Source organism: Aquarana catesbeiana, linkage group LG11 (genome assembly GCF_042186555.1).
Source record: "Aquarana catesbeiana isolate 2022-GZ linkage group LG11, ASM4218655v1, whole genome shotgun sequence".
In the NCBI taxonomy this organism is placed as follows: Eukaryota; Metazoa; Chordata; class Amphibia; order Anura; family Ranidae; genus Aquarana; species Aquarana catesbeiana.
The window spans coordinates 116,892,773-116,917,084 of record NC_133334.1 but is presented as its reverse complement, the minus strand read 5'-3'; the positions used below and the strand labels follow the sequence as shown (position 1 = coordinate 116,917,084).

Below are 24,312 nucleotides of genomic sequence, written 5' to 3'. Positions count from 1 at the left end.
CGGGAGGATTATCCTCGGATTGCGGTGCAGTGGAGATATCCTGCTGCGCCATCTTTACCTTGCTTGTCGTGGCGCGCTGAGATGTGTACACAGGAGCTGCTTCGGAGGAGGAGTGGGCGGGGCTAGACGCCATGCTGCTCCTAGAACGGAGATTTTGTTGTGCTTTTGGCGGCTGAGAACGGGACATTCTTTGCTGTCTGGATGCCGAGGACGGCATAATAAGCCACCCAGACTGTTCCGCTCACTCTGGTACACCTTCAGCAGGGTTTTAGTCCCCACAATCGGCCGTAGACAGGATAAAGTACCGGAGGTATGCAGGAGCTCAGAGCACACACGTCCTGCCTCGATCACATCCCGGCCACGCCCCTCATATTACTGGGTTTAGTAAAACTTTAAGTTTCTGCTTACTTTCTTATTAAAAGAAAGAGATTTGTTTGCCCACTCCTCTCTTTCATAAATAACCTTGGCTTTTATCCTGGTGCTGTCCTTGCCTTCTGATTTGGTACCTCTGTTCCCGGTGGTTGACCACCTATATCTTGTGTCCTGGCTATGCTCCTGCCTTTTAAATTGGGTGCTGCCAACAACATTGGCCCTCATGCTACTCTGGGGGTGAATTCAATAAGAGAGGGGTAGAGAAGGAAGCGCCACCTGAGTGTAGTATTAGCAAATGATGTTTAATGACACCAGGTAAAAAACACACTTACAGGATAAAAACATAAAAAAGGCTCATCTGTATAGGTATGTGGTCCTCGGTGTTCCCTCTGATCCTGTGGTGGTGACGCTGCAGGGATGCTGGGCTGCAGAAGGTGGATTACCAGCCGGGAGCTCCTTCTGTGGCCATCAGGAAGAGACTAGGGGCCGGCGTGGAGCGCACGTGGAGCGTGCATGACGTCACAGGTCGTCCATCTGCTTCCGGGTTTGGTATCCAGGGAGGAGGGCTAGCAGGGAGGTTGAGAGAAGGCTACACGCTCTGAGCCACTGCTCTTTCAATAGGCCTATTGAAGGAGCAGTGGCTCAGAGCGCGTAGCCTTCTCTCAACCTCCCTGCTAGCCCTCCTCCCTGGACGATCCCTCCCCTGGATACCGAACCTGGAAGCAGACGGACGACCTGTGACGTCATGCACGCTCCACGTGCACTCCACGCCAGCCCCTAGTCTCTTCCTGATGGTCACAGAAGGAGCTCCCGGCTGGTAATCCACCTTCTGCATCCCAGCATCCCTGCAGCGTCACCCCTCTCTCATCCATCACAGAGCCAGCTCTCTGTGGACAGCAGCCGCCTAGCCTACCAGCCTACTTTAACCATTACATTACCGGTTACCACTTAACCCTTGAACTTCCAGCCTGTCCCCTATGGACTAAGTTGCTCAGCCCTTTATATCTCCTGTTATATATGGACTTGTGTGTTTGCGCTTACAGTTACCAATACTCTGTGAATTCAATAAAACTGCTGCACCACTTTTCTGGCGCTAACCCCTCTTGTTATTGTATTTTTGGTTCTGACAGTGACTCATGCATCAAATTTAGGTAGTTCTAAAAAACTCCACTTTTACATTGTGTGGCATTGAATGCACCAAATAGCTTCATCCTATTTCCTGTGGGCTGCTAATACATAAAAATCTTTCCAGCCCTCTGAGAAGTGCACATTTTCTGTCAAAATTTAGGTAAATATCTGTGGGAGGGGCTACAGTTATCTCTGGATTCTTATATGGACCATCTTGTCAGGATCCACGTTCTTTCTTTCTCCTCTGTTTGATTGATGCCAGCTCTAGGCTCTCCTCCTCCCTTCTCCTCTTGCATGGAACACAGTTCAGATTGATTCTCTTACAGACATCCTTTATCTGCACACTGTGTAGCTAACTGCTATGCTGCAGTTGTGACCTGTGAAAAAAGATAAAAAAGGCTGTGCAGCATAGCAATTTGCAAATAGAGGCAAAAAGAGGTTGTCTGTAAGAGAATCGATCGTAACTGTGTGAGAGGAGGAAGGAGAGGGAGAGCAGCTGCGCTGCCTGTGCTCCGACTGTGCGCAGGGCGGGGATGTGAGTAGAAGCCCAACGGGCACAGTATCCATGGAGGATGAGGGGCACAACTGAAATCTGGGGCCGCTGGCAATAGTCGCATGAAATATCCAACATGTTGGTTGTACCCAAGTTGATTGATCGATCAACTTGGGTACAATTAGCCTGCCCATACATGGCTCGAATCTTGTGCAGTCCCTGCTGAACCGGCAGAGATTCAAACCGTCTATGACCAGCTTTACACAAATACACTTTCACAGCACTCTTGATCTTGTCCTGTGTGGCACCTTGACTGCAGATAATCCTACTAGTTTGGTTTTAAAACCGTTTTTCCTATTACATGTGTGAACATCAGCGTGTTTTATGTATTTGCATGTTTTTAATATTTCTCAGGCCTAGAATGGACCCCACCAAAAGGGCGGACTGTGATTGGCACACTATTTGCCTACAGTTTTACATGTGGACAGCTTCTGCTTGCAGGCCTTGCTTACGGCATTCGAGAATGGCGCTGGCTGCAGTTTACTGTTTCTGCACCATACTATGTCTTTTTCCTGACCTCATGGTAAGGGGTAAAAAATATGTAGCTTTATTAATCTTTTGAAAAAATAAAACATCTCCTGCATTTTAATTGTTAAATTAGATACTTGTAGCAGACACTTGGAGAGCAAACTAAGTGTGGACTAGACATACGGGGATAAAAAAGACAGATTTAATAAAACTGGATATCTTTATCACAGCAACCAATAAGGTTTCATATTCCAAATGAAGCAGGCAATATAGTTGCTATGGGTAACTACTGCATTTGATCTAGTTTATGTTTGTTAAGATTTTGTTACCTTTAGTTTCTGTAAATCACCCCGAGAAAAAACTAAACTGTCTTTATGGGTCCAGGTTTGTGCCAGAATCAGCTCGTTGGCTTATTGTGAAAGGCCGCCCATGTCATGCTCTTAGAAATCTTCAGAGAGTAGCCTGGATAAATGGGAAAAAAGAAGAGGGCGAAAAACTCACAGAGAAGGTACATTTTAAACATCTGTATTTTATTTGTTAGTTTTTAATATGCCATCTGCAAGGCTGGTGGAACCCTAAATGAACTGAGAACCCCATGACCCCTCTGTATGTTGATTTTGCATCTAAACTTTTCACATAAATTAATTAAAAAGTAATTGCAGAAAAAAAAAGGAACTTTTCCTATCAAATGCTTACCGTAATTTTCCTTTCCTGATAGGCTCCATGGCAGCATACGTTTTGCTTAGCCCCGCCTCCATAACTACCCTATAGGACACCTCTCCTATAAATCTTTGCTCTAAGCTACCAACCATGTTCCGTAACTAGCCTACTCCAAGCATTGGGAGGGAACTCCTGCTGCCATGAAGCCTATCAGGAAAGGAAAATTACCGTAAGTATTTGATAGGAAATTTTCCGTTTTCCTGAGAGGCTCCATGGCAGCATACGTGTGGGAAATAACTCACCATACACAACCGGGTGGGCAAAATGTTGAGCAAAAGAAACCAAATTTATTTAACACCGTCAACCGACAGTACTTGCAAACCAAAATTAACAGATGACAAGGCAGCTGGGTCAACACAGTAGTGAGACACAAATGTGTTAATAGAAGACCAGGAAGCTGCTCTACATATTATTTCAGGAGTGACATGTCGAGAAGCTGTCCAAGAGGTTGAGATACTACGAGTTGAGTGTGCTGTCACTGCCTCTGGAGGAGCCAAGCCCTTCACTTTGTAAGCCCTTAGAATGATCTGTACGATCCATGCAGCAATGGATCTAACCGAAGCCCGCATTCCTTTGTTTTTTCAGTGGAGAAGGATGAAAAGAAAATCTGATTGTCTAAAGGGAGCCATGACTTCCAGGTATTGTCTCAGAGTGTGGCCCACATCAAAAGGATGGACATCCTGATTTGCCATTTACCTAAAGGTGGGAAGCACAATTTCTTGATTTTCATGGAAAACTGGGGTCACGTTAGGGTTTGACCCCAGCATAGGAATCAACACTACTCTGTCTGGAAAAAAGTTAGAAAAGGCTCCTTCGAACCCAAGTTTCTGATTTCAGACACTCTTTTGGCTGAAGTAACAGCTACCAGGAAGGTGGTATTGAGTGTGAGATCCTTCACTGAGAGAGGCTTGTCGGGATCTGATCCGAGTTTAGAAAGGAAATCCAGAACAAGAGGGAGGTCCCACTTGGGGAACCTTGGCTTCCTCTGAGGTCTAAGCCTAGTAGCACCTTTGAAAAACTGACAAACAAGGGAGTGATTAGCCCATGAAACTCCTGTGAATGTCAAGATGGCCGATACTTGTACCCGAAGGGAGCTTACTGCTAGGGACAAGTCTAGGCCTGTTTGTAGGAAGCTAAGGATGTCTTGGACTGCCAGAGTACTACAAGGATTAGGCCTGGAAGACATGTGATCTGAGAACCTGGACCAAATACGTTCATAAACCCTGTTAGTGCTTTTCCTTCTGGCATTAAGGAGGGTCAGAATGGCCTCTTCTGGACAACCTAGAGCCTCGAGCCTTCCCCTCTCAAGAACCAAACCCTGAGGTGCAGGTGAGAAGGCCAGGGGTGCAGAGTTGTGCCTTGAGACAGTAGATCTGGCCTGAGAGGAAGGGGAACTGAGTCTCGATAACTGAGGAGTGTTAAGAGAGGAAACCATGGCCTGCTGGGCCAGAAAGGAATCACTGCTGTGACTTCAACATTCTCTGTTCTGAGCCGTCAGAGAAACTGGAGTATCACAGGCACTGGAGGAAAGGCGTAAGTCTTGTGGAACCTCCACTGGTCCGTCTGAGCATCTATCCCATACGCCTGAGGATCTCGGAACCTCGAGTAGTATTTGGCCAACTTGCAGTTGCATGGAGATGTGAAGAGGTCGACGTCTGGAGACACCCCCAAGGTCAGGAGCCATTCGAACACCTCTTTGTGGAGAGACCACTCGTTGTTCATCTGAACATGAGAAAGGAAGTCCGCCTGTGCATTCTGGATCCCAGGAATGTAGACCGCTGAGATGTTGGATAAGTTCCTCTGGGCCCATCTCATGATTAGCTCCACCTCCTGTAGCAGGGACCAGCTGCAAGTTTCACCCTGCTTCCTTATGTAGGCCACCGCGGTTGTACTGTCCAGCCTGAGCATCATTGATGAGTTCTTTGTTAGATGACGGAATGATAGAAGCGCCTGAAGGTGGCCCACAGTTCCAGGATGTTGGACACAATCCCTAGAGAAGGGGAGTTCCATCTGCCCTGTGCCACTTCTGATAAGCAATGAGCGCCCCCGCCCCGGTTGCTGGCATCTGAGGTTATCGTGACCCATGTGATGGGAACGATCGAGACGAAGCGAGGGCTGAGCAGATTCTGTCTTGGACTACTACAATCTTCTCCTCGGGCAGCGAGATAGCACCTTCCTACGTGTTGAAGTGAGCACCGAGAAACACGAGGGACTGTGCGGATTCCAGGTGGCTCTTCTTCAGATTAAAGAGCCATCCAAACTCTTGAAGGGTGGAAATGACCAGGGTCCTGTGCTCTAAAAGTTGACCTTTGTCTTGAGCTAGGAGAAGGAGGTCATCTAGGTAGTGATAAAGATGAACCCCTTTGACTCAGAGCAGAGCCACAGCAGCTAATAAAACCTTGGAGAAGACACAAGGTGATTTTGTTAGACCGAAGGGGAGACAGGTGAATTGTAAGCGGAGGAAAGTCCACTGTAACAGAAACCATGAAATCAGACCGAGACAGAAGTACAGTTAAATCACACTTGTTTAATAATAAAATGAAATAGAACAAACGTAGTCAAAACATAGCCAGAGTTCAGGAACTGGAATGGATAGTCAGACAAGCCAAACGTCAGGGAGCCCGAGACGAGCGTAGTAAAACAGCAAGCAGGATCTGGATTGAAGGGATGTCAGCCAAGCAAGACTTTTAACAGGAATGCAGGAGAGCGTCTCTGTGATGTTGACTATAGCGAAGGCAGAGCTCCTCTGGACTGGATGGCTTAAGTAGGCAGACTGACGAGCAGGATATCATCAACAGCTGAGTAACTGTGGAGAGAGATGGGAGCTGGCAATTAGCCAACAGCTGAATGGCCAGCTCAGAGAAGGAAGGGCTGAGCCCAGCCCTGACAGTACCCCTTCCTCAATGACCCCTCCCTCTCGGAGGACCACCAGGCTTGAGGGGAAAATGCCTATGGAAATCACGGAGGAGGACAGGTGCATGTACGTCCAAGGATGAGACCCAAGAGCGTTCCCCTGGACCGTACCCTTTCCAATGCACCAGGTACTGTATGCACACACGGAACCTATGGGAGTCAACAATGGACTGTACTTCATACTCCTCATGGTTCTCAACCTGTACAGGGTGAGGATGTGGCACCGAGGTGGTAAAACAGTTGCAGACCAAAGGTTTTAATAAGGAGACTAGGGATGAGCTTCGTGTTCGAGTCGAACCCATGTTCGACTCGAACATCGGCTGTTCGATCGTTCGCCGAATTGCGAACGTTATGGGCCGTTCGCGCTAAATTCGTGTGGCGCGTCACGGCCCATAATTCACTGCGGCATCGCAGTGCATTGCTGGCTGATGATTGGCCAAGCATGCACTATGACCCGCATGCTTGGCCAATCACAGCGCCGTCAGTAGAGAGAGCTGTAATTGGCCAAAGCCAGGGTGGCTTTGGCCAATTATGGCTCAGGGGATTTAGTACACACCCCACACTATATAAGGCCGCCTGCACGGCGGCCCTGTGTAGTGTGTGTTCCGGTGTGCTGAGAGATAGAGAGAGAGAGAGACAGTGTCATTTGATTTGAGTTAGATAGATTAGGCAGAACAGTCAGTCAGTTAGCTGCACTTACAGTGTATTGTGTATATATATGCATCCCAGGTGTTGCATATATATATATACACTGTATTCAGTTTAGCTAGATCCGTTCCTGTTATCTTCTATCTAGACTATTTACATTTAATGCAGTGCGTCCTGCTCACAGTGTTCAGCTAGATCCGTTCCTGCTATTTACATTTAGTGCAGTGCGTCCTGCTCACAGTGTTCAGCTAGATCCGTTACTGTTATCTTCTAGACTATTTACATTTAGTGCAGTGCGTCCTGCTCACAGTGTTCAGCTAGATCCGTTCCTGCAATTTACATTTAGTGCAGTGCGTCCTGCTCACAGTGTTCAGCTAGATCCGTTCCTGCTATTTACATTTAGTGCAGTGCGTCCTGCTCACAGTGTTCAGCTAGATCTGTTCCTGCTATTTACATTTAGTGCAGTGCGTCCTGCTCACAGTGTTCAGCTAGATCCGTTCCTGTTATTTACATTTAGTGCAGTGCGTCCTGCTCACAGTGTTCAGCTAGATCCGTTCCTGCTATTTACATTTAGTGCAGTGCGTCCTGCTCACAGTGTTCAGCTAGATCCGTTCCTGCTATTTACATTTAGTGCAGTGCGTCCTGCTCACAGTGTTCAGCTAGATCCGTTCCTGCTATTTACATTTAGTGCAGTGCGTCCTGCTCACAGTGTTCAGCTAGATCCGTTCCTGTTATCTTCTAGACTATTTACATTTAGTGCAGTGCGTCCTGCTCACAGTGTTCAGCTAGATCCGTTCCTGCAATTTACATTTAGTGCAGTGCGTCCTGCTCACAGTGTTCAGCTAGATCCGTTCCTGCTATTTACATTTAGTGCAGTGCGTCCTGCTCACAGTGTTCAGCTAGATCCGTTCCTGCTATTTACATTTAGTGCAGTGCGTCCTGCTCACAGTGTTCAGCTAGATCCGTTCCTGTTATTTACATTTAGTGCAGTGCGTCCTGCTCACAGTGTTCAGCTAGATCCGTTCCTGCTATTTACATTTAGTGCAGTGCGTCCTGCTCACAGTGTTCAGCTAGATCCGTTCCTGCTATTTACATTTAGTGCAGTGCGTCCTGCTCACAGTGTTCAGCTAGATCCGTTCCTGCTATTTACATTTAGTGCAGTGCGTCCTGCTCACAGTGTTCAGCTAGATCCGTTCCTGTTATCTTCCTACTGACAGGCAGGCTTGTCTGGTTACAGTATATAAAGCTACCTGAAGAAAATTACAGGTGTTCTATTTGATCCTATTAGTACCACGGTCAGGCAGCTAGACTATTTACATTTAGTACAGTGCGTCCTGCTCACAGTGTTCAGCTAGATCCGTTCCTGTTATCTTCCTACTGACAGGCAGGCTTGTCTGGTTACAGTATATAAAGCTACCTGAAGAAAATTACAGGTGTTCTATTTGATCCTATTAGTACCACGGTCAGGCAGCTAGACTATTTACATTTAGTACAGTGCGTCCTGCTCACAGTGTACAGCTAGATCCGTTCCTGTTATCTTCCTACTGACAGGCAGGCTTGTCTGGTTACAGTATATAAAGCTACCTGAAGAAAATTACAGGTGTTCTATTTGATCCTATTAGTACCACGGTCAGGCAGCTAGACTATTTACATTTAGTACAGTGCGTCCTGCTCACAGTGTTCAGCTAGATCCGTTCCTGTTATCTTCCTACTGACAGGCAGGCTTGTCTGGTTACAGTATATAAAGCTACTTGAAGAAAATTACAGGTGTTCTATCCCAGCTTAGTGCAGCTACAGGCCATTAGTATGTCTGGAAGGCCAAGAAGGAGAGGCAGACAGTCACAAGCCAATAAGAGAGGGCAAGCAGGCTCTGTGTCTAGTGCTGGTCGTGGAGACGGTGCATCCTCATCAGCACGTGGCCATGGGACACGCTTGGCCTTTTTTTCGGCAGCTGGCCGTGTTGAGCCGCAACATGCGGAAGACTTGGTCGAGTGGATGACCAAGCCGTCCTCATCCTCCTCATCCTCTCTCACCCATGCCCAGGGTGCTTTGTCTGGCAAAGCAGCGGCCTCTTCCCTCAGCTCAATGTCATCAGTGACTCCTTCCCTAGCTCCACCATGTCCTCATGAGGATTCCCTCGAACTGTTTGACCACAGTGTTGGGTACATGCTCCAGGAGGATGCCCAGCGTTTGGAAGGCTCTGATGACGATACTGAGCTCGATGAAGGCAGTAACATGAGCACGGACAGAGGGGGTGCCCAAGAAGGACAGCAATCTGGCAGTCATGCTCCCCCTGCTGCAGCATACTGCCAGGTTTGCTCCAGTGATGAGGAGGGAGGGGATGATGAGGTCACTGACTCAACGTGGGTGCCTGATAGGAGAGAGGAGGAGGAGGAGGAGGAGGAGGAGGAGGAGGCGGCGGCACATCACCAACGAGGCAGGATGCCCTCCAGGGGCCAGCCTAAGGGCAGCACATTGACTGCATCACACCCCAAAGCTCCACATGTGCAGGGCGCTGCAGTCTCTGCGCGTTATTCAAAAAGTTCTTTGGTGTGGGCCTTTTTTGAGACGAGTGCATCAGATCGCACCGCTGCTATTTGCAACATATGTCTCAAGCGTATCTCGCGTGGCCAAAACATCTCCCGCTTGGGTACCACATGCTTGACCAGACATATGTTGACCTGCCATGCAGTTCGTTGGCAAGCGTATCTAAAAGACCCACACCAAAGAACAAAGAGGATCTCTCCTTGCTCCTCATCAGCTGAGATTTCCAACCCCACTAGACCTTCAGTCCTCTCTGAGACCTGCAGTGAGAGGAATGAAGGTGTAGAATTAGGTGTGTCACAGCCAAGTACTTGTGGGCAATCTGCTTTTGGTACACCGACGTCAGATTGTACCAGGCAAATTTCCCTGCCCCAGCTGCTGCACCGCCGAAAGAAGTTTGCTCCCAGCCATCCACATGCCCAGCGGTTGAATGCTAGCTTGGCAAAATTGCTAGCACTTCAACTGCTGCCTTTTCAGTTGGTAGACTCTGCCCCCTTCCGTGAGTTTGTGGAATGTGCGGTTCCTCAGTGGCAGGTACCCAAACGCCACTTTTTCTCACGGAAGGCGATTCCGGCTCTCTACCGGCATGTGGAAGGCAATGTCCATGCCTCGCTGGACAGGGCGGTCAGCGGTAAGGTGCATATTACCGCTGACTCATGGTCCAGCAGGCATGGACAGGGACGTTACCTAAGTTTCACGGCGCATTGGGTGACTCTGCTGGCAGCTGGGAAGGATGCAGGACAAGGTGCAGTAGTGTTGGAGGTTGTTCCGCCACCACGCCTCCAAAATGCTGATTGTGACACACCTCTCTCCTCCACCCCCTCCTCTTCTTCTTCCTCTATGGCCTCTTCCTCGGAACCAGCGGTGCTCCGTAGGCGTTCAAGGGGCTACGCAAGTACGCAGGCCAAAAGATGCCATGCGGTGCTTGAGCTGGTGTGCTTGGGGGACAGGAGCCACACTGGGGCAGAGGTTTTGTCAGCTCTGCAGGGGCAGGTTCAGAGGTGGTTGACGCCACGCCAACTTAAGGCAGGAATGGTGGTTTGCGACAATGGCACCAACCTCCTCTCTGCCCTCCGACAGGGACAAATGACCCATGTGCCCTGTTTGGCTCACGTCCTTAACTTGGTGGTGCAGCGGTTCTTGGGCAGGTACCCGGGCTTACAGGATGTCCTGAGGCAGGCCAGGAAAGTCTGTGTGCATTTCCGCCGGTCATATAATGCCAGTGCTCGGCTGACGGACCTCCAAAAGGAGTTTAACCTGCCCAAGAACCGCCTAATCTGTGACATGCCCACCAGGTGGAACTCAACGTTGGCCATGCTGCAGCGGCTGCACACGCAGCAGAGGGCCATCAATGAGTACCTGTGCGACTATGGCACCAGGACAGGGTCAGGGGAGCTTGGTTTTTTTTCCCCACGCCAGTGGGCCATGATCAGGGATGCATGCACTGTCCTGTCACCATTCGAGGAGGCCACGAGGATGGTGAGCAGTGACAGTGCATGCATCAGTGACACTGTCCCCCTTGTCCACCTGTTGGAGCACACGCTGCGTGGAATAATGGACAGGGCACTTGAGGCAGAACAGAGGCAGGAAGAGGAGGACTTCCTTAGCTCTCAAGGCCCCCTTTATCCAGACAGTGTTCCTGCGTGCCCGCCGATCACACAGGAAGAGGACGAGGAGGAAGAGGAGGAGGAGGAAGATTGTGTCAGTATGGAGGTGGAGCCTGGCACTCAGCATCAGCAGCAGTCTTTAAGGGATCAGTCCCAAGAAACACATGGACTTGTACGTGGCTGGGAGGAGGTGGCTGCGGACCATGTCGTTCTTAGTGACCCAGAGGACTCCGGACCGAATGCCTCAGCAAACCTACGCTGCATGGCCTCCCTGATCCTGCAAAGCCTGCGTAAGGATCCTCGTATTCGTGGTATCAAGGAGAAGGACCAATACTGGCTGGCAACCCTCCTTGATCCACGTTACAAGGGTAAGGTTGCGGACCTTATCTTGCCATCGCAGAGGGAGCAGAGGATGAAACATCTTCGGGAGGCCTTGCAGAAAGGTCTGTGCAACGCGTTCCCAGAGACTGGGAGGTTACAAACTCCTGTTTCTGGACAACGTGTTGCTGAGGCTTCGGTCAGTCAAAGAAGGAGCGGTGGAGAAGGTGGCCGTCTGACCGATGCGTTCAGACAATTTTTTGGTCCGCAGCCCCAAGGTATGATCGGTTCCAGCAACCATCGCCAGCGTCTGTTTTATATGGTGCAGGAATACCTAGGGGCAAGATCAGACTTGGACACCTTTCCCACCGAAAATCCTCTGGGTTACTGGGTCTTGAGGATGGATCACTGGCCAGAGCTTGCACAGTATGCAATTGAGCTACTGGCCTGTCCTGCATCCAGCGTTCTTTCGGAACGCACATTCAGTGCTGCTGGAGGCGTGGTAACCGATCACAGGGTGCGTCTGTCCACCGACTCGGTCGATCGGCTGACCTTCATAAAAATGAATGAGTCTTGGATCACCACCAGCTACCAAGCACCTGATGCTGATGTAACCGAATAATTTTTTTTGAAATCTCAGATCCCTTCAAAGACTGCCTATGCTGATGCTGAGTGACTATCCCTGAGTAATTATCCTCTTCCTCCTCAATCATCACGCTGATAGCTTGTAAGAACATTTTTGGTTCTGGGCGCCACCACCAGTGCCTAAGGCACAATTTTTCAGCCCCTGTTTAACAGGGGCGTGTAATTACAATTTTTGATGTAATACTTTGCAGCAGGGCTCGTTCCTGCATTCCAACTAGAGTGTCTGTGAGGGGTTGCAGTGTTGTGGCACCAGCACCAGTGCCTAAGGCCCAATTTTTCTGCCCCTGTCTAACAGGGGCGTGTAATTACAATTTTTGATGCAATACTTTGCAGCAGGGCTCGTTCCTGCGTTCCAACTAGAGTGTCTGTGAGGGGTTGCAGTGTTGTGGCACCAGCACCAGTGCCTAAGGCCCAATTTTTCTGCCCCTGTCTAACAGGGGCGTGTAATTACAATTTTTGAAGCAATACTTTGCAGCAGGGCTCGTTCCTGCGTTCCAACTAGAGTGTCTGTGAGGGGTTGCAGTGTTGTGGCACCAGCACCAGTGCCTAAGGCCCAATTTTTCTGCCCCTGTCTAACAGGGGCGTGTAATTACAATTTTTGAAGCAATACTTTGCAGCAGGGCTCATTCCTGCGTTCCAACTAGAGTGTCTGTGAGGGGTTGCAGTGTTGTGGCACCAGCACCAGTGCCTAAGGCCTAATTTTTCAGCTCCTGTTCAACAGGGGCATGTAATTACAATTCTTGATCTAATATTTCACAGCAGGGCCCTGTGAGGGCTTACAGTGTTGTGGCCACAGCAATACCTAAGGCCCAAATTTCTGCTGAGTATATAGGGCAGGACCCTACTTTCAAACATCTAACTTACAAATGACTCCTACTTGCAAACGGAAGGAGACAACAGGAAGTGAGATGAAATCTACCCCTAGGAAGGGAAATTCTCTCCTGTAAGAGTTAATATGGGAAAACAATTTCTCCTTTCCACTGATGCTTTCCAATCCTTGTTCCACAAAAAAACCCAAATTTTCAAAAAACATTTTTCATTGGGACAAAAAAGTGAGGTGAAATCTTCTGAAGAGGAGGAAAGACAGCAAAACAAATGTCACAGGGGTGATAACCCTTCCCTATGTTTTCCAAAAAGCTTAGAAAAGATTTTTTGGCTGGAGCTAAACACGTTAAAAATGTTCAAAATTACAAACAGATTCTACTTAACAACAAACCTACAGTCCCTGTCTTGTTTGCACTGCTGTTCAGAGTATATAGGGCCTGGTGGCCCCACACCTTTCCTTATTTTAATTTGGGTGCGGGGTTCCCCTTAATATCCATACAAGACCCAAAGGGCCTGGTAATGGACTGGGGGGTACCCATGCCGTTTGTCTCACTGATTTTCATCCATATTGCCATGACCCGACATGACATTAAACCCGCAAGCAGTTTTAAATGAGATTTTTTCCTTTAAAAATGACATTTGGTGCAGGGACTGTTCTAAACATGGGAAACACGCGTCACTTTACAGGCATACTATAGACACCCCCCAGGTACGATATTTAAAGGAATATTTCACTTTTTTTTTTTACTTTAAGCATCATTAAAATCACTGCTCCCGAAAAAACGGCCGTTTTTAAAAGTTTTTTTTGCATTGATACATGTCCCCTGGGGTAGGACCCGGGTCCCCAAACCCTTTTTAGGACAATACCATGCAAATTAGCCTTTAAAATGAGCACTTTTGATTTCGAACGTTCGAGTCCCATAGACGTCAATGGGGTTCTAACGTTCGTGCGAACTTTCGGTCCGTTCGCGGGTTCTGGTGCGAACCGAACCGGGGGGTGTTCGGCTCATCCCTAAAGGAGACATGAAATACATTTGAAATACGCATATTAGAAGGAAGGTCTAATGTGTAAGCCACTGGGTTAATCCTGCAAAGAATACAGAAAGGCCCAATAAACCGAGGTGCAAACTTCAGTGAGGGAACACGAAGTCGAAGGTTATGAGATGACAGCCAGACCCTGTCCCCAACCTGGTACGAAGGCGCAGGCAGGCATCTGCGGTCACCATGGAGTCTGTACCTATCATTAGCATGTCGCAAAGCCTCCTGGACTTGTGCCCAAGTGGAACGAAGACCACGGAGATGCTCCTCTAACGCAGGAATACTCTGCGAAACAAATGAGTCAGGCAACATGAAAGGTTGTAAACCATAGTTCGCCATAAACGGGGGCAATCGGGAAGCAGAATTCAAGGCACTGTTGTGAGCAAACTCTGCCCACGGTAATAGGCCTGACCAGTTGTTATGATGGTCAGAGATATAGCAACGTAGGAATTGCTCCAAGGACTGGTTGGCTTGTTCTGCAGCCCCATTAGACTGCGGGTGATATGCAGAGGATCAAGCAAACTGAATTCCCAACTGTGCACAAAAGGCTCACCAGAACCGGGACACAAACTGATTACCCCTGTCCGATACAATCACCTTGAGTAGCCCATGTAAGCGAAAGATCTCCCGAGCAAAAATGAAAGCCAGTTCCTTAGAAGTGGGCAACTTCTTAAGTGGAATACAATGACACATCTTTGAGAACCGGTCAACCACCATAAGGATAACTGTGTTGTCTTGGGAGTTGGGTAACTCCACAATAAAATCCATAGACAGGTGGGTCCAGGGCCTCTCTCCATTGGGTATGGGTTGTAGGAGGCCCACTGGAAGGTGTCGTGGAGTTATACTCTGAGCAGCTACGAAGGCAGTTACATCAGCCCATAGACTAGGCCACCAGAATTGTTGGGAAATGGCCCAAACGAGTTGATTCTTCCCAGGGTAGCCAGCAGCCTTGGGAGAATGGTAAGTCTGGAGCACGGCATTACGGAGACTCTCTGGGACAAAGCAGCGGTCACAAGGTTTCTCAGGCGGAGCATGGACCTGAGCAGCAAGAATTTTGTCACCCAAAGGACAAGTGAGACTGGTGCGAACCGTAGCCAGAATACGATCAGGAGGAATCACAGGAACCGGAACAGACTCCAAATTGGAAGTGGAGTAAAATTGTCGTGACGAGGCGTCAGCCCTTACATTCTTAGTACTAGGTAAGAATGAGACAATGTAATTGAAACTTGACAAGAAAAGAGCCCATCACGCCCTTCTGGGAGAGAGGCATTTAGCCTCAGACAAGAATGTGAGATTCTTATGGTCAGTAAGAATGAGAACCGTCTCAGTGGTACCTTTGAGGAGGTGTCTCCATTCTTTCAGGGGTAAAATGATCGCCAACAGCTCTCTGTCACTAATCTCGTAATTGCACTTCGCAGGTGACAATTTCTTGTAAAAGTAGCCACAAGGATGCATAGAGACAGAGTTAGGACATTGAGACAGAAGGGCGCCAACGCCAGTCTCAGAAGCATCAACCTCAAGGATAAAAGATATAGGATCAGGATGTGCCAATGCAGGAGCAGAAACAAAGGCAGCCTTGAGACTCTCAAAGACTCTCAAAGGCCTTAATGGACTCCGGAGACCAACTCTATGGGTTACAGTCCTTTCTGGTCATATCAGTCAGGGGCTTGACCAGAGACGAGAAGTTACGAGTAAACTTCCAATAATAGTTGGCAAAGCCCAGGAAAAGCTGCAGAGGACGTAAACCCATGGGTTCGGGCCACTGTAGGACCGAGACAGAAATACAGTTAAATCACACTTGTTTAATAATAAAAGTAAATAGAACAAGCGTAGTCAAAACATAGCCAGAGTTCTGGAACTGGAACAGATAGTCAGACAAGCCAAACGTCAGGGAGCCGGAGATGAGCGTAGTAAAACAGCAAGCAGGATCTGGAGCCAACAGGGATGTCAGCCAAGCAAGACTTTTAACAGGAATGCAGGAGAGCGTCTCTGTGATGTTGACTAGGGCAAATGCTGAGCTCCTCTGGACAGGACGGCTTAAATAGGCAGGACTGACGAGCAGGATATCATCAACAGCTGAGTAACTGTGGAGAGAGATGGGTGCTGGCAATTAGCCAACAGCTGAGCGGCCAGCTCGGAGAAGAAAGGGCTGAGCCCAGCCTGGACACACTGCCACCGGAACGTGGAAGTAGGCGTCTTTCATATCGATTGACACCAACCAGTCTCCTGGATGGACCGACTGCTGGATTGTAAGTAAAGACTCCATCTTGAATTTTTCTTTTCGGATGAAGTGGTTGAGATGGGTCAAGTCTATGACTGGTCTCCATGTGCCATTCTTTTTCTGTACCATGAACAGAGGAGAATATATGCCCTTGCCTCGTTCGCCATCTGGAACAGGGATGGCTGCGCCTTGCTCTAATAAAGAGTTTATGTAAGCTAACAGGATCTGCTTTTTTTCTTCTGAACATGGAAGAGTCGTAGGAATTAATCTGAGTCTGGGGGTGCTGCTAGACCCAGGTGTGACCTGAAGAGACCGTTTTGATGGTCCAGAAGTCCTGGATTGAGGCCGCCCAGACATGCCGAAAACAGAGAAGACGAGTCCCCACCTGGCATGCCTGAGCGGTCCCAATCTCAAAAAGACTTAGTGGAATCCTGGTTGCCGGAAGAACCACCTTTCGTGGGTTTCTTAAATGAGGACTGCCTGGCTTTCCATGATCTTATAAACTCCCGGCCAGGCCTGTAGCTGTGCGCTTCTCTTGTGCGATCGGTATTCTGTCTTCTCGGGAAAGTGCGCCTCTGACTTTGTAAGCGTTGATTCTGAGGGAGAAAACCAGACTTACCACCCTTGGCCCGGGTTATGGCGGTGTCAAGTTTGTTGCCGAAAAGGGGTGTGCCCTCAAAGGGAATTCGGCACCAAACTTGCTTGGAAGCTGGATCCGCCAACCATGGACGGAGCCATAAGGCACGATGGGCAGTGACCGCCGCCAGCATAACCTGAGCCACCAGGTGGATGACATCAATGGAAGCATCCCCCAGAAAGGCTGATGCCAGCCTGATTTCTTGAATAGGTGAGCTTCTGGCCACTTCACTGGAAATACCTCTGAGGGTCTCATCAACATCGTCTGACCAAGATTCCAAGGCTTTAGATACCGTGACTAAGGCCAGGACCAGTTTCAGGCCATGCCCACTGTTAAGTAAATTAATTTCAGATCGGAATCGATCAGTCTTTCAAAAGGAAATTTGAAGAAGACTGTCTTCCAGAGGAAGAGTCACATATCTAACCAATCTCATCAGCGTCGCGTCCACCAAGGGAGCTGACTCAAGATGCTTAACCTCTTCCTCCCTGAAGGGATACAGCTTTAGAATTTTAGACTGCATGGATCTCTTCTTGTCCATTTTGCCCCATTCGTCAGAGATGATGTCACCTACTTGAAGGGAAAATATTGACGCTCCTTATTGAGCTGCTTGAAAATTTGTCTCTGCTTAGGAGGAGAAGTTACCAGATCTTCCCAATTCAGAGCTTCCCTTACCGCTCTCACCAAAGAGGGAACCAGGGCATACTCGAAGCCCATCCCTGGATTTTTTGCATCCGACTCGCTATCCGAAGGAGGAACGGATGGATGGCTTGGCTGGGAAGACTCCCATGTCTCGTGGGCCTGCCCCTCTCCCGTTGGAGAGCATAGAGGCTCCGGAGGGGGTTCACGAGGCTTGCTAGCCTCTCTCTCCTGCAGAGATTCTCTCACAACTTGTTTGACTAATGATTGGAGGTGCTGGTCAGCACCCTCCCTCTCATCCATTGCTTTGGAGAAACAGCGGTCACAGAGAGACTTGCTGGCAGGGATCGGGGCCCTACGTCCCCAACATGACTTCTCCACCTCCTTGCTGGGGTGAGATGAGGGAGGATCTCTACTGTGGTGTCTGGATTTAGAAGACGATCCGTGGTGCCTGGAACCAGAGGAAGAGTGCCGGTGGTGTGATTTAGAAGACCTGCTCCTTCTGCGGCAACTACGCTGTGGATCAGACCTGGAAGTACTGTCGGGAAGAAAAGGTAAGAGAAAAAGACGATATATTAAAGCTGACACCCTGAACTCACTCTCCTCCCCCCCAGCAGGCAGAACACTGGAATAGTCCCATATTCATACCTGCTGCAAAGGGGCAAACATTTTCTTGGGCCCTCCTACCCCCATGCAATTTTGCTCTTCACTCCAACATCCCCAAAAGACAAATAAACACTTAGTGTCAGGAATTGGTATGACCAGGCTGTGTGGATTACACAGAGAGAACCAAAAACGCATGTAAGTGAATAATTAAGTTTATTTAAGGATAAGTGATAACAATATATAAACACCTCGAATATAAACAGTGAACAACCAACCAAACAGTGACCCACAAACAACAATAACTATATACAATATAAGGGAAGTACCCAATCTTAAATGTAGCCAGGCCAGGGTCATTCACAGGAGATCAGCAGATAAACAAGGGCAGTTCCAGAATCACAAACGTAACGCAGGCCGTGGTCATACACAGGGAATCAGCAGATGGGGGAAGGTGCAAAGGGATCAGGCTACAGGGCAGGGATGCAAGGTAACAGGAGGGACAGGATCAGGATCAGGATCAGATGCACAGGGTAAAAGGATCAGGTACACAGGTTGCAGGTTCACAGGTCGCAGGTACGGCTCAGGGCACAATGAAGATACCAGGGCAACAAGAGCAATTGCCAGCCGGGTATTTATATGAATACCTGTAATTAGCCTCAATTGACACCTGAACAAAGGAGGTGCTGTCTGCTCCACAGTGTCGGTGTCAGGAAGATCCTGCCAGTAACAGGAATCCTGAGCGTGCAGTTGCGCGATTGCGCGCGCCTATGCGCATGCGTGTGCGCCCATTAGCACCAGGCGGGCTATTTAAACCAGACTTTCACACTGAGATCTTGCTGTCTGCTCTACAGCGTTATGTGTGTTTTGATCCTTGAGAACCTGTTCCTGTGCTAAACCCAGCTTGCTCCTGACTATCCTTGTTGTCCGCCTGCATCTGATCCCGGCTTGTCTCCGACCATCCCTGTCATCTACCTGCATCCGACCCCGGTTTCTCTGACTACTCTTCTGCCTGACCCTCTGGCACCTCCACTGTCTGCCTGACTACCGACCCGGCTTGTCTGACTCTCCAGTCTCAGTATCCTGGTTCCAGGTTCCAGTCTGCTGTCCGGTTCCAGTCTGTTGTTTAGTTCCAACAGCAGTTCCAGTCTGCTGTTCGGTTCCAGTCTGCTGTTCAGTTCCAGTCTGCTGTCCAGCTCCAGTCTGCTGTCCGGTTCCAGTCTGCTGCACCAGCCTGCTGATCCAGCTCCCTCCAGGTTTCCGGTCTACCTTCCAGCTCAGTCTGAGGTTCTTCTGCACAGTGTTTCCTGAGTTCCAGACCCATCTCCTGCCATTAATCCTGCCAGGCACTCATGCCACTCTTGACTCCTGTGCTTCCTGTTTACCCTACCAGGGCCCTCGAGTCGGAGCCGCAAGAGAGGCCATCCCCTGCAAGTCGGGCTTGTCCACAAGGTACGTGACAGCCCGGAAACACCCGCTGGTGGACACTGGTATTACAGCCAAAGGATCCAACAGTGCCACCAACAGGCGAATCCCTCCTATACAGATCCAGAGTGTTGGAAGACACCCGCTGGTGGACACTGGTACTGTGATCCAAGAGACCGACAGCACCACCAATGGGCGAACCCTTTCCTGACACTTAGACTTATCTAAAAAACGTTAATAATGTAAACATAAAGAACTGGTCCAGGCTCACTGATTGGATTGCTAGAGGTTACTGCACATAATTACCAATCACTGATTGGTTGCTAGAGGTTACTGCAGATTATTACTGCTCACTGATTGGTTGTTATCGGTTACTGCACATTATTACTGCTCACTGATTGGTTGCTAGAAGTTTCTGCTTTTCATTGCTGCTCACTGACTGGTTGCAGCATGTCCTTACCACCCACTGATTGGTTGCAAGAAGTTAGTGCACATCATTATTGCTCACTAATTGGTTGCTAGAGATTACAGCTGGTCACTACTGTTCAGTGATGGGTTGCTAGAGGTTACTGCACATTATTACCACTCACTGATTGGTTGCTATTGGTTACTATGCATCATTACCACATACTTATTGGGTGCTAGAGGTTACAGCACATCATTACAGCTCACTGATTGGTTGCTGAAGGTTACAGCACATCATCTCCTTACTGCCTACACACCATAGACTGGGGTGGTGGGACCCACTAAAAGATAGAAAAATCTAGAACTTGTTATTAGCAATGAGCCACCCTCTGCTCCCCCAGCACTGTCTGCGGCCACCCTAGTATCTGAGCCAGGCCACCGCTCTCCTTGGCCATTTGCACTGTCCATCTACCATCGGGCTGCTGCTGATTGGGCAGGACGCTGTAGACTCCAGGGTGCAGACTGCATGTATTGTGTGTCTACACACTGTACACGCTGGAAAGAAAAAGCTAGTTTGGCGCCACTCCCAAAGGAGCCGCTTGGTAATTTTGGGTTTTCTGTTCTCCGCCTCGACTCCAGCAACAACCTCAGCTCCTCCGACACACCGGGTTGAATAAAAATCACTACAGGCACAATTAAAGACACAAGTGTAAAATACCTTTAACCTGGCTGTGAATTACTACTAGTAAATAGACACACACCAATTTAGCGGTAAATACTCTTAATCTATTGATATTGGTTGGAATGAATGGCAACTTGAACATAAATAAGCACACAGCAGGTAAATGACATAATCTGCTAGAGTAATAACTTTGGCAAACTGGCAAATTTTAGGTTTTATACCACTAACTAGAATATAAAGGTGAGTTAGCAAAACAACAATAAACAATATTAATAAACGGTAAATGCAGTATAGATGAGGAAAATACTTCAATAGATTAGAGTGCATTCTAAGGGACTGACTGGGGTACAGAATCTCTCAAGAGGTGCAGTCTTTAGTCCTGAGTCCGGTAACAGTTGGCGTGCTATAAGGCAGTCAATAGGCCTGCAGACAGTAGCTATAGAACTATAGGGTAGCTGAAAGGTAGTTCCTAATGGCTCAGTTGCTAGTGGTGGTAACGAATAGTGGCCACAAGGCCCTCTCACCAAACCCAGTGAGGCAGCAGCAGTGACTCCTTTGATCAGGTGTCCGCTCTCTCTAGCTTGCCCGTGGTGACTCATCTTGCACCCACCATGCCTCACAACCCACTATACACAGAAGGATGTCAGCTATCTCTGGCCCTGGAGGTTCTCATTAGGGGGCCTGGGACCTTGCTACATAACATTGAAAATATTCAATAAAATTAAACATAAAATAGTTCTGAATAAATCTTTTGAAGAAGTATCAAGTAATATAATTCAGGTGATCTCTCTCCTCTAGTGCTTCAATCACCCAGTGCAAACTCCACCAATGCCAGAAAAATACACTCACCAGATATAGTTGCTGTCTAATGAATAGAACAGCAAAAATCGCATATGATAAGATCCAGGTCATCAGAGGTATGTAGTCATCATTAGCTCGCACTTTCCACTTCTATCCAAATCAAAGGAGCTTCTTTCAGAATGTATCCAGGTGCATGGATCATGACCAGGAAGTTTTATTTCTTATGATAAAAACAACTCAGTGTATGGCAAAAAAGAGAAAATCTCATGGTGAAGTATTTTGTTGAACTAGCATTAAAACATACATATAAAACAATTGTGCCTATAGCACTTACATAAGCGTTGTTTAGTAATAAACCTCTGCAGTTATTTCCTGCACACACTCATCATCGGGTGTAAAAAAACTTTTTATAATCCTGAAAATGCGTGTGTGCACGAAACAGCTGTAGAGGTTTATTACTGTAAAATGCTTGAGGTCCTGGCTGCCACTCTGCTTCAGAATGGCGGCACTTCATGTAAGTGCAAGCTTACTATTCACACATGATGTTTTGTCCCTGGTTGGATTGTCGTTTTTTTATGTAAGTGCTATATAATTGTTTTATGTGTTTGTTTTTATGCTAATTCACCAATAAATATTGCACCATGAGATTTTCTCTTTTTTGTCATTGGTGACTTATTATTTTGGATGGGATATGCTGAGTTTTTTTATCATGAGAAATAAAGCTTTCTAGTCATGATCCATGCACCCGGATACGTTCTGAAAGAAGGTCCTTTAATTCGGATAGAGGTGGAAAGTACGAGCTAATGATGACTACATACCTCTGAAGGCCTGGATTTTATTACATGCAATTTTTGCTGTTCTATTAGATAGCAACTATATCTGGTGAGTGCGTTTTTCTGGCATTGGTGGAGGTCGCACTGGGTGATTGAAGCACTAGAGGAGGGATATTTTTTTTTATTGTAGCACCCTCCTAGGTAGGTGCTAGAAGAGAGTATAGTTTTTGATCTTTCTGCTTACCAGGAAGATAGTCAGGTAAAACTTAGAGTGCTCTCTGCCTACCAGGGAGCAGGATCTATTGGTTAGGTCTGCTCATTGTACTCAGGTACAGCTCAGCTTGTTCTGACTGTCCCTCATTGGTCCAATAGGGGGGCATATTGGACAGTGGGAGGGGACCTGACAAGTGAGTGCACAGGCTTTGTTACAGCCCTGACAATTGGCAGAGGGAAAGTGCTCATTGCATGTGCTCAGAGTTAGTGGAGCCGGGGAACAGAATCCAGGAGGAAGGGGGCGGCTGCTCTTTCCTCCACAGAGGCAGCTGTGCGGCCCTGGGTGTTCGACCCAGGGGCCTAGAAAGAGAGAGAATCTGACTGGAAGGGAGACACCAGGAAGGATCTGATTCTGCCTACTGTGAGTATAGATCTGTGTCTTTGGGGTCTGTCGAGTGAGGGCCGCCCCCTTCAGCTAGAAGAGTTAGTGGATGGGTGTCAGTAAAGGGGATGTTAAGAGAATGTCCTGAAGATAATTTAGTGCATCAAGTCTGCTGCTAGTGAGAGCAAGAAGACTTAATCCCTCCATACATGTGGCTGTATGGTTAAAGCAGTGTGACTGCTTCCACAGATAATCCGGTGAGGTTAAGTGAGAGTTGTCCTTATTTATTGTGAATAGTTCCAGTTGGAGTATCCCACTAATCTCTTCTCCCATCCAAGTTCCAAAATAAAATATAAAAACACAAATACCTTGGACTGGTTATTGAGCAACGAGCAGAAGGGTGAAGGGTGGGATCAAGGAGAGCCCCTAGCAGCTAAGTGGGAACCCTCAGCAACCAAGTGGAAACTATTAGCAACCAGCTGTAGGTAATCAGAAAGAGGCCTAAGAAGTCAACATTCAGCAAGCCCTACGGGGACAGTGCTGCAATTTTTCATTGTTTACCTTTGGTATCACTTTAATAGAGTTCTATAACCTGTCTTTATAGGCCTTAATCGCTCACATGCAATCTGAGCTATCTAGCATGAAGCAATCTCATTCTCTTCTGGATCTTTTCCGCACTCCTGGAATGCGCCAGATCACAATCTTTCTCATGCTGGTTTGGTAAGTAATTATTTCATGGTAAATACATTCTGTTTTGTCCCTGGAGCTGCTGCTGAGAAAAGTAATGTACTTATCTACTTTAGCTAATCAATGTGTAGTGGTCTTTTTAGACCACTATTTTTAAACTGTGCCACCAGTTCACAGGTTAAAAGTGGCCAGACACCCCTGAAGTGGCCCTTATCTCTGTGATACCAGGATCCATTGCAAGACTCAAAAAAGGTATCTTCCTTTTTCTCCTCTCTGCAGCTTGCATAATCCCTAGGCATTGGAAGAAGATGCCCACCTCTACTGTTAGGGAATGGATAGAGGAAATTAACTCCATCATGCGGTTTGAAGAGTTAACTGCTAGCTTATATAATTGATACCATAAATTTGTGCAATTGTGTTTTTTTTTGGATCAACTTCTCCATGTCAACCAAGCCTTAAGCATTTCTCTGACATTTCTGGCTAGGTGTGATGTGTTGCTGGGGGTTCTGACGATGTCCTAGCCATAGGCTCCCCCTTCTTGATGGTTGCTACTGTCCTGCTTTCTTTTTTTATTTCTTATATCTTTTCTTTGATCTTGTCTTTTTTTCTTCGCTTAAGGCTTAAGGCCTTACCCATGTGCAGTATTTGGTGTTTAAATCTCCTAGCTCCCATTGCTCGCACCCGGCTCCTTTTGGTTGAGCACCATTTCACTCCATGGCCACATGGCCGCAGATGGCCACAGTGCAGATGGCCACAGTGAGGAGGCATGCAAATGGGCACAGTGAGGTGGCAGGCAGATGGGCACCGTGAGGCGGCAGGCAGATGGGCACAGTGAGACGGCAGGCAGATGGGCACAGTGAGGAGGCATGCAGATGGGCACAGTGTGCAATGCAGATGGGCACAGTGAGGAGGCATGCAGATGGGCACTGTTGACCCTCTTTTGCACTTACAGTAGCTGCTGTATTTCTCACCCTAGGCTTATACTCGAGTCAATAAGTTTTCCCGTTTTTTTGTGGTAAAATTAGCAAAACTAAATTTATAAACAATGTTGTTAAAATTGCTGGTAAA

At 47.9% G+C, this 24,312-nt stretch overlaps 1 protein-coding gene across 1 annotated transcript in view; it reads left to right on the top strand.

The window, feature by feature from the left end:
- Positions 1–24,312, top strand: part of LOC141112287 (solute carrier family 22 member 20-like) — a 102,220-nt gene that overhangs the window by 42,099 nt on the left and 35,809 nt on the right. The window contains exons 4-6 of the mRNA XM_073604935.1: positions 2,408–2,576; positions 2,906–3,029; positions 23,162–23,277. Coding sequence (XP_073461036.1) covers positions 2,408–2,576; positions 2,906–3,029; positions 23,162–23,277 — 409 coding nt within the window. The remainder of the gene's footprint in view (positions 1–2,407; positions 2,577–2,905; positions 3,030–23,161; positions 23,278–24,312) is intronic.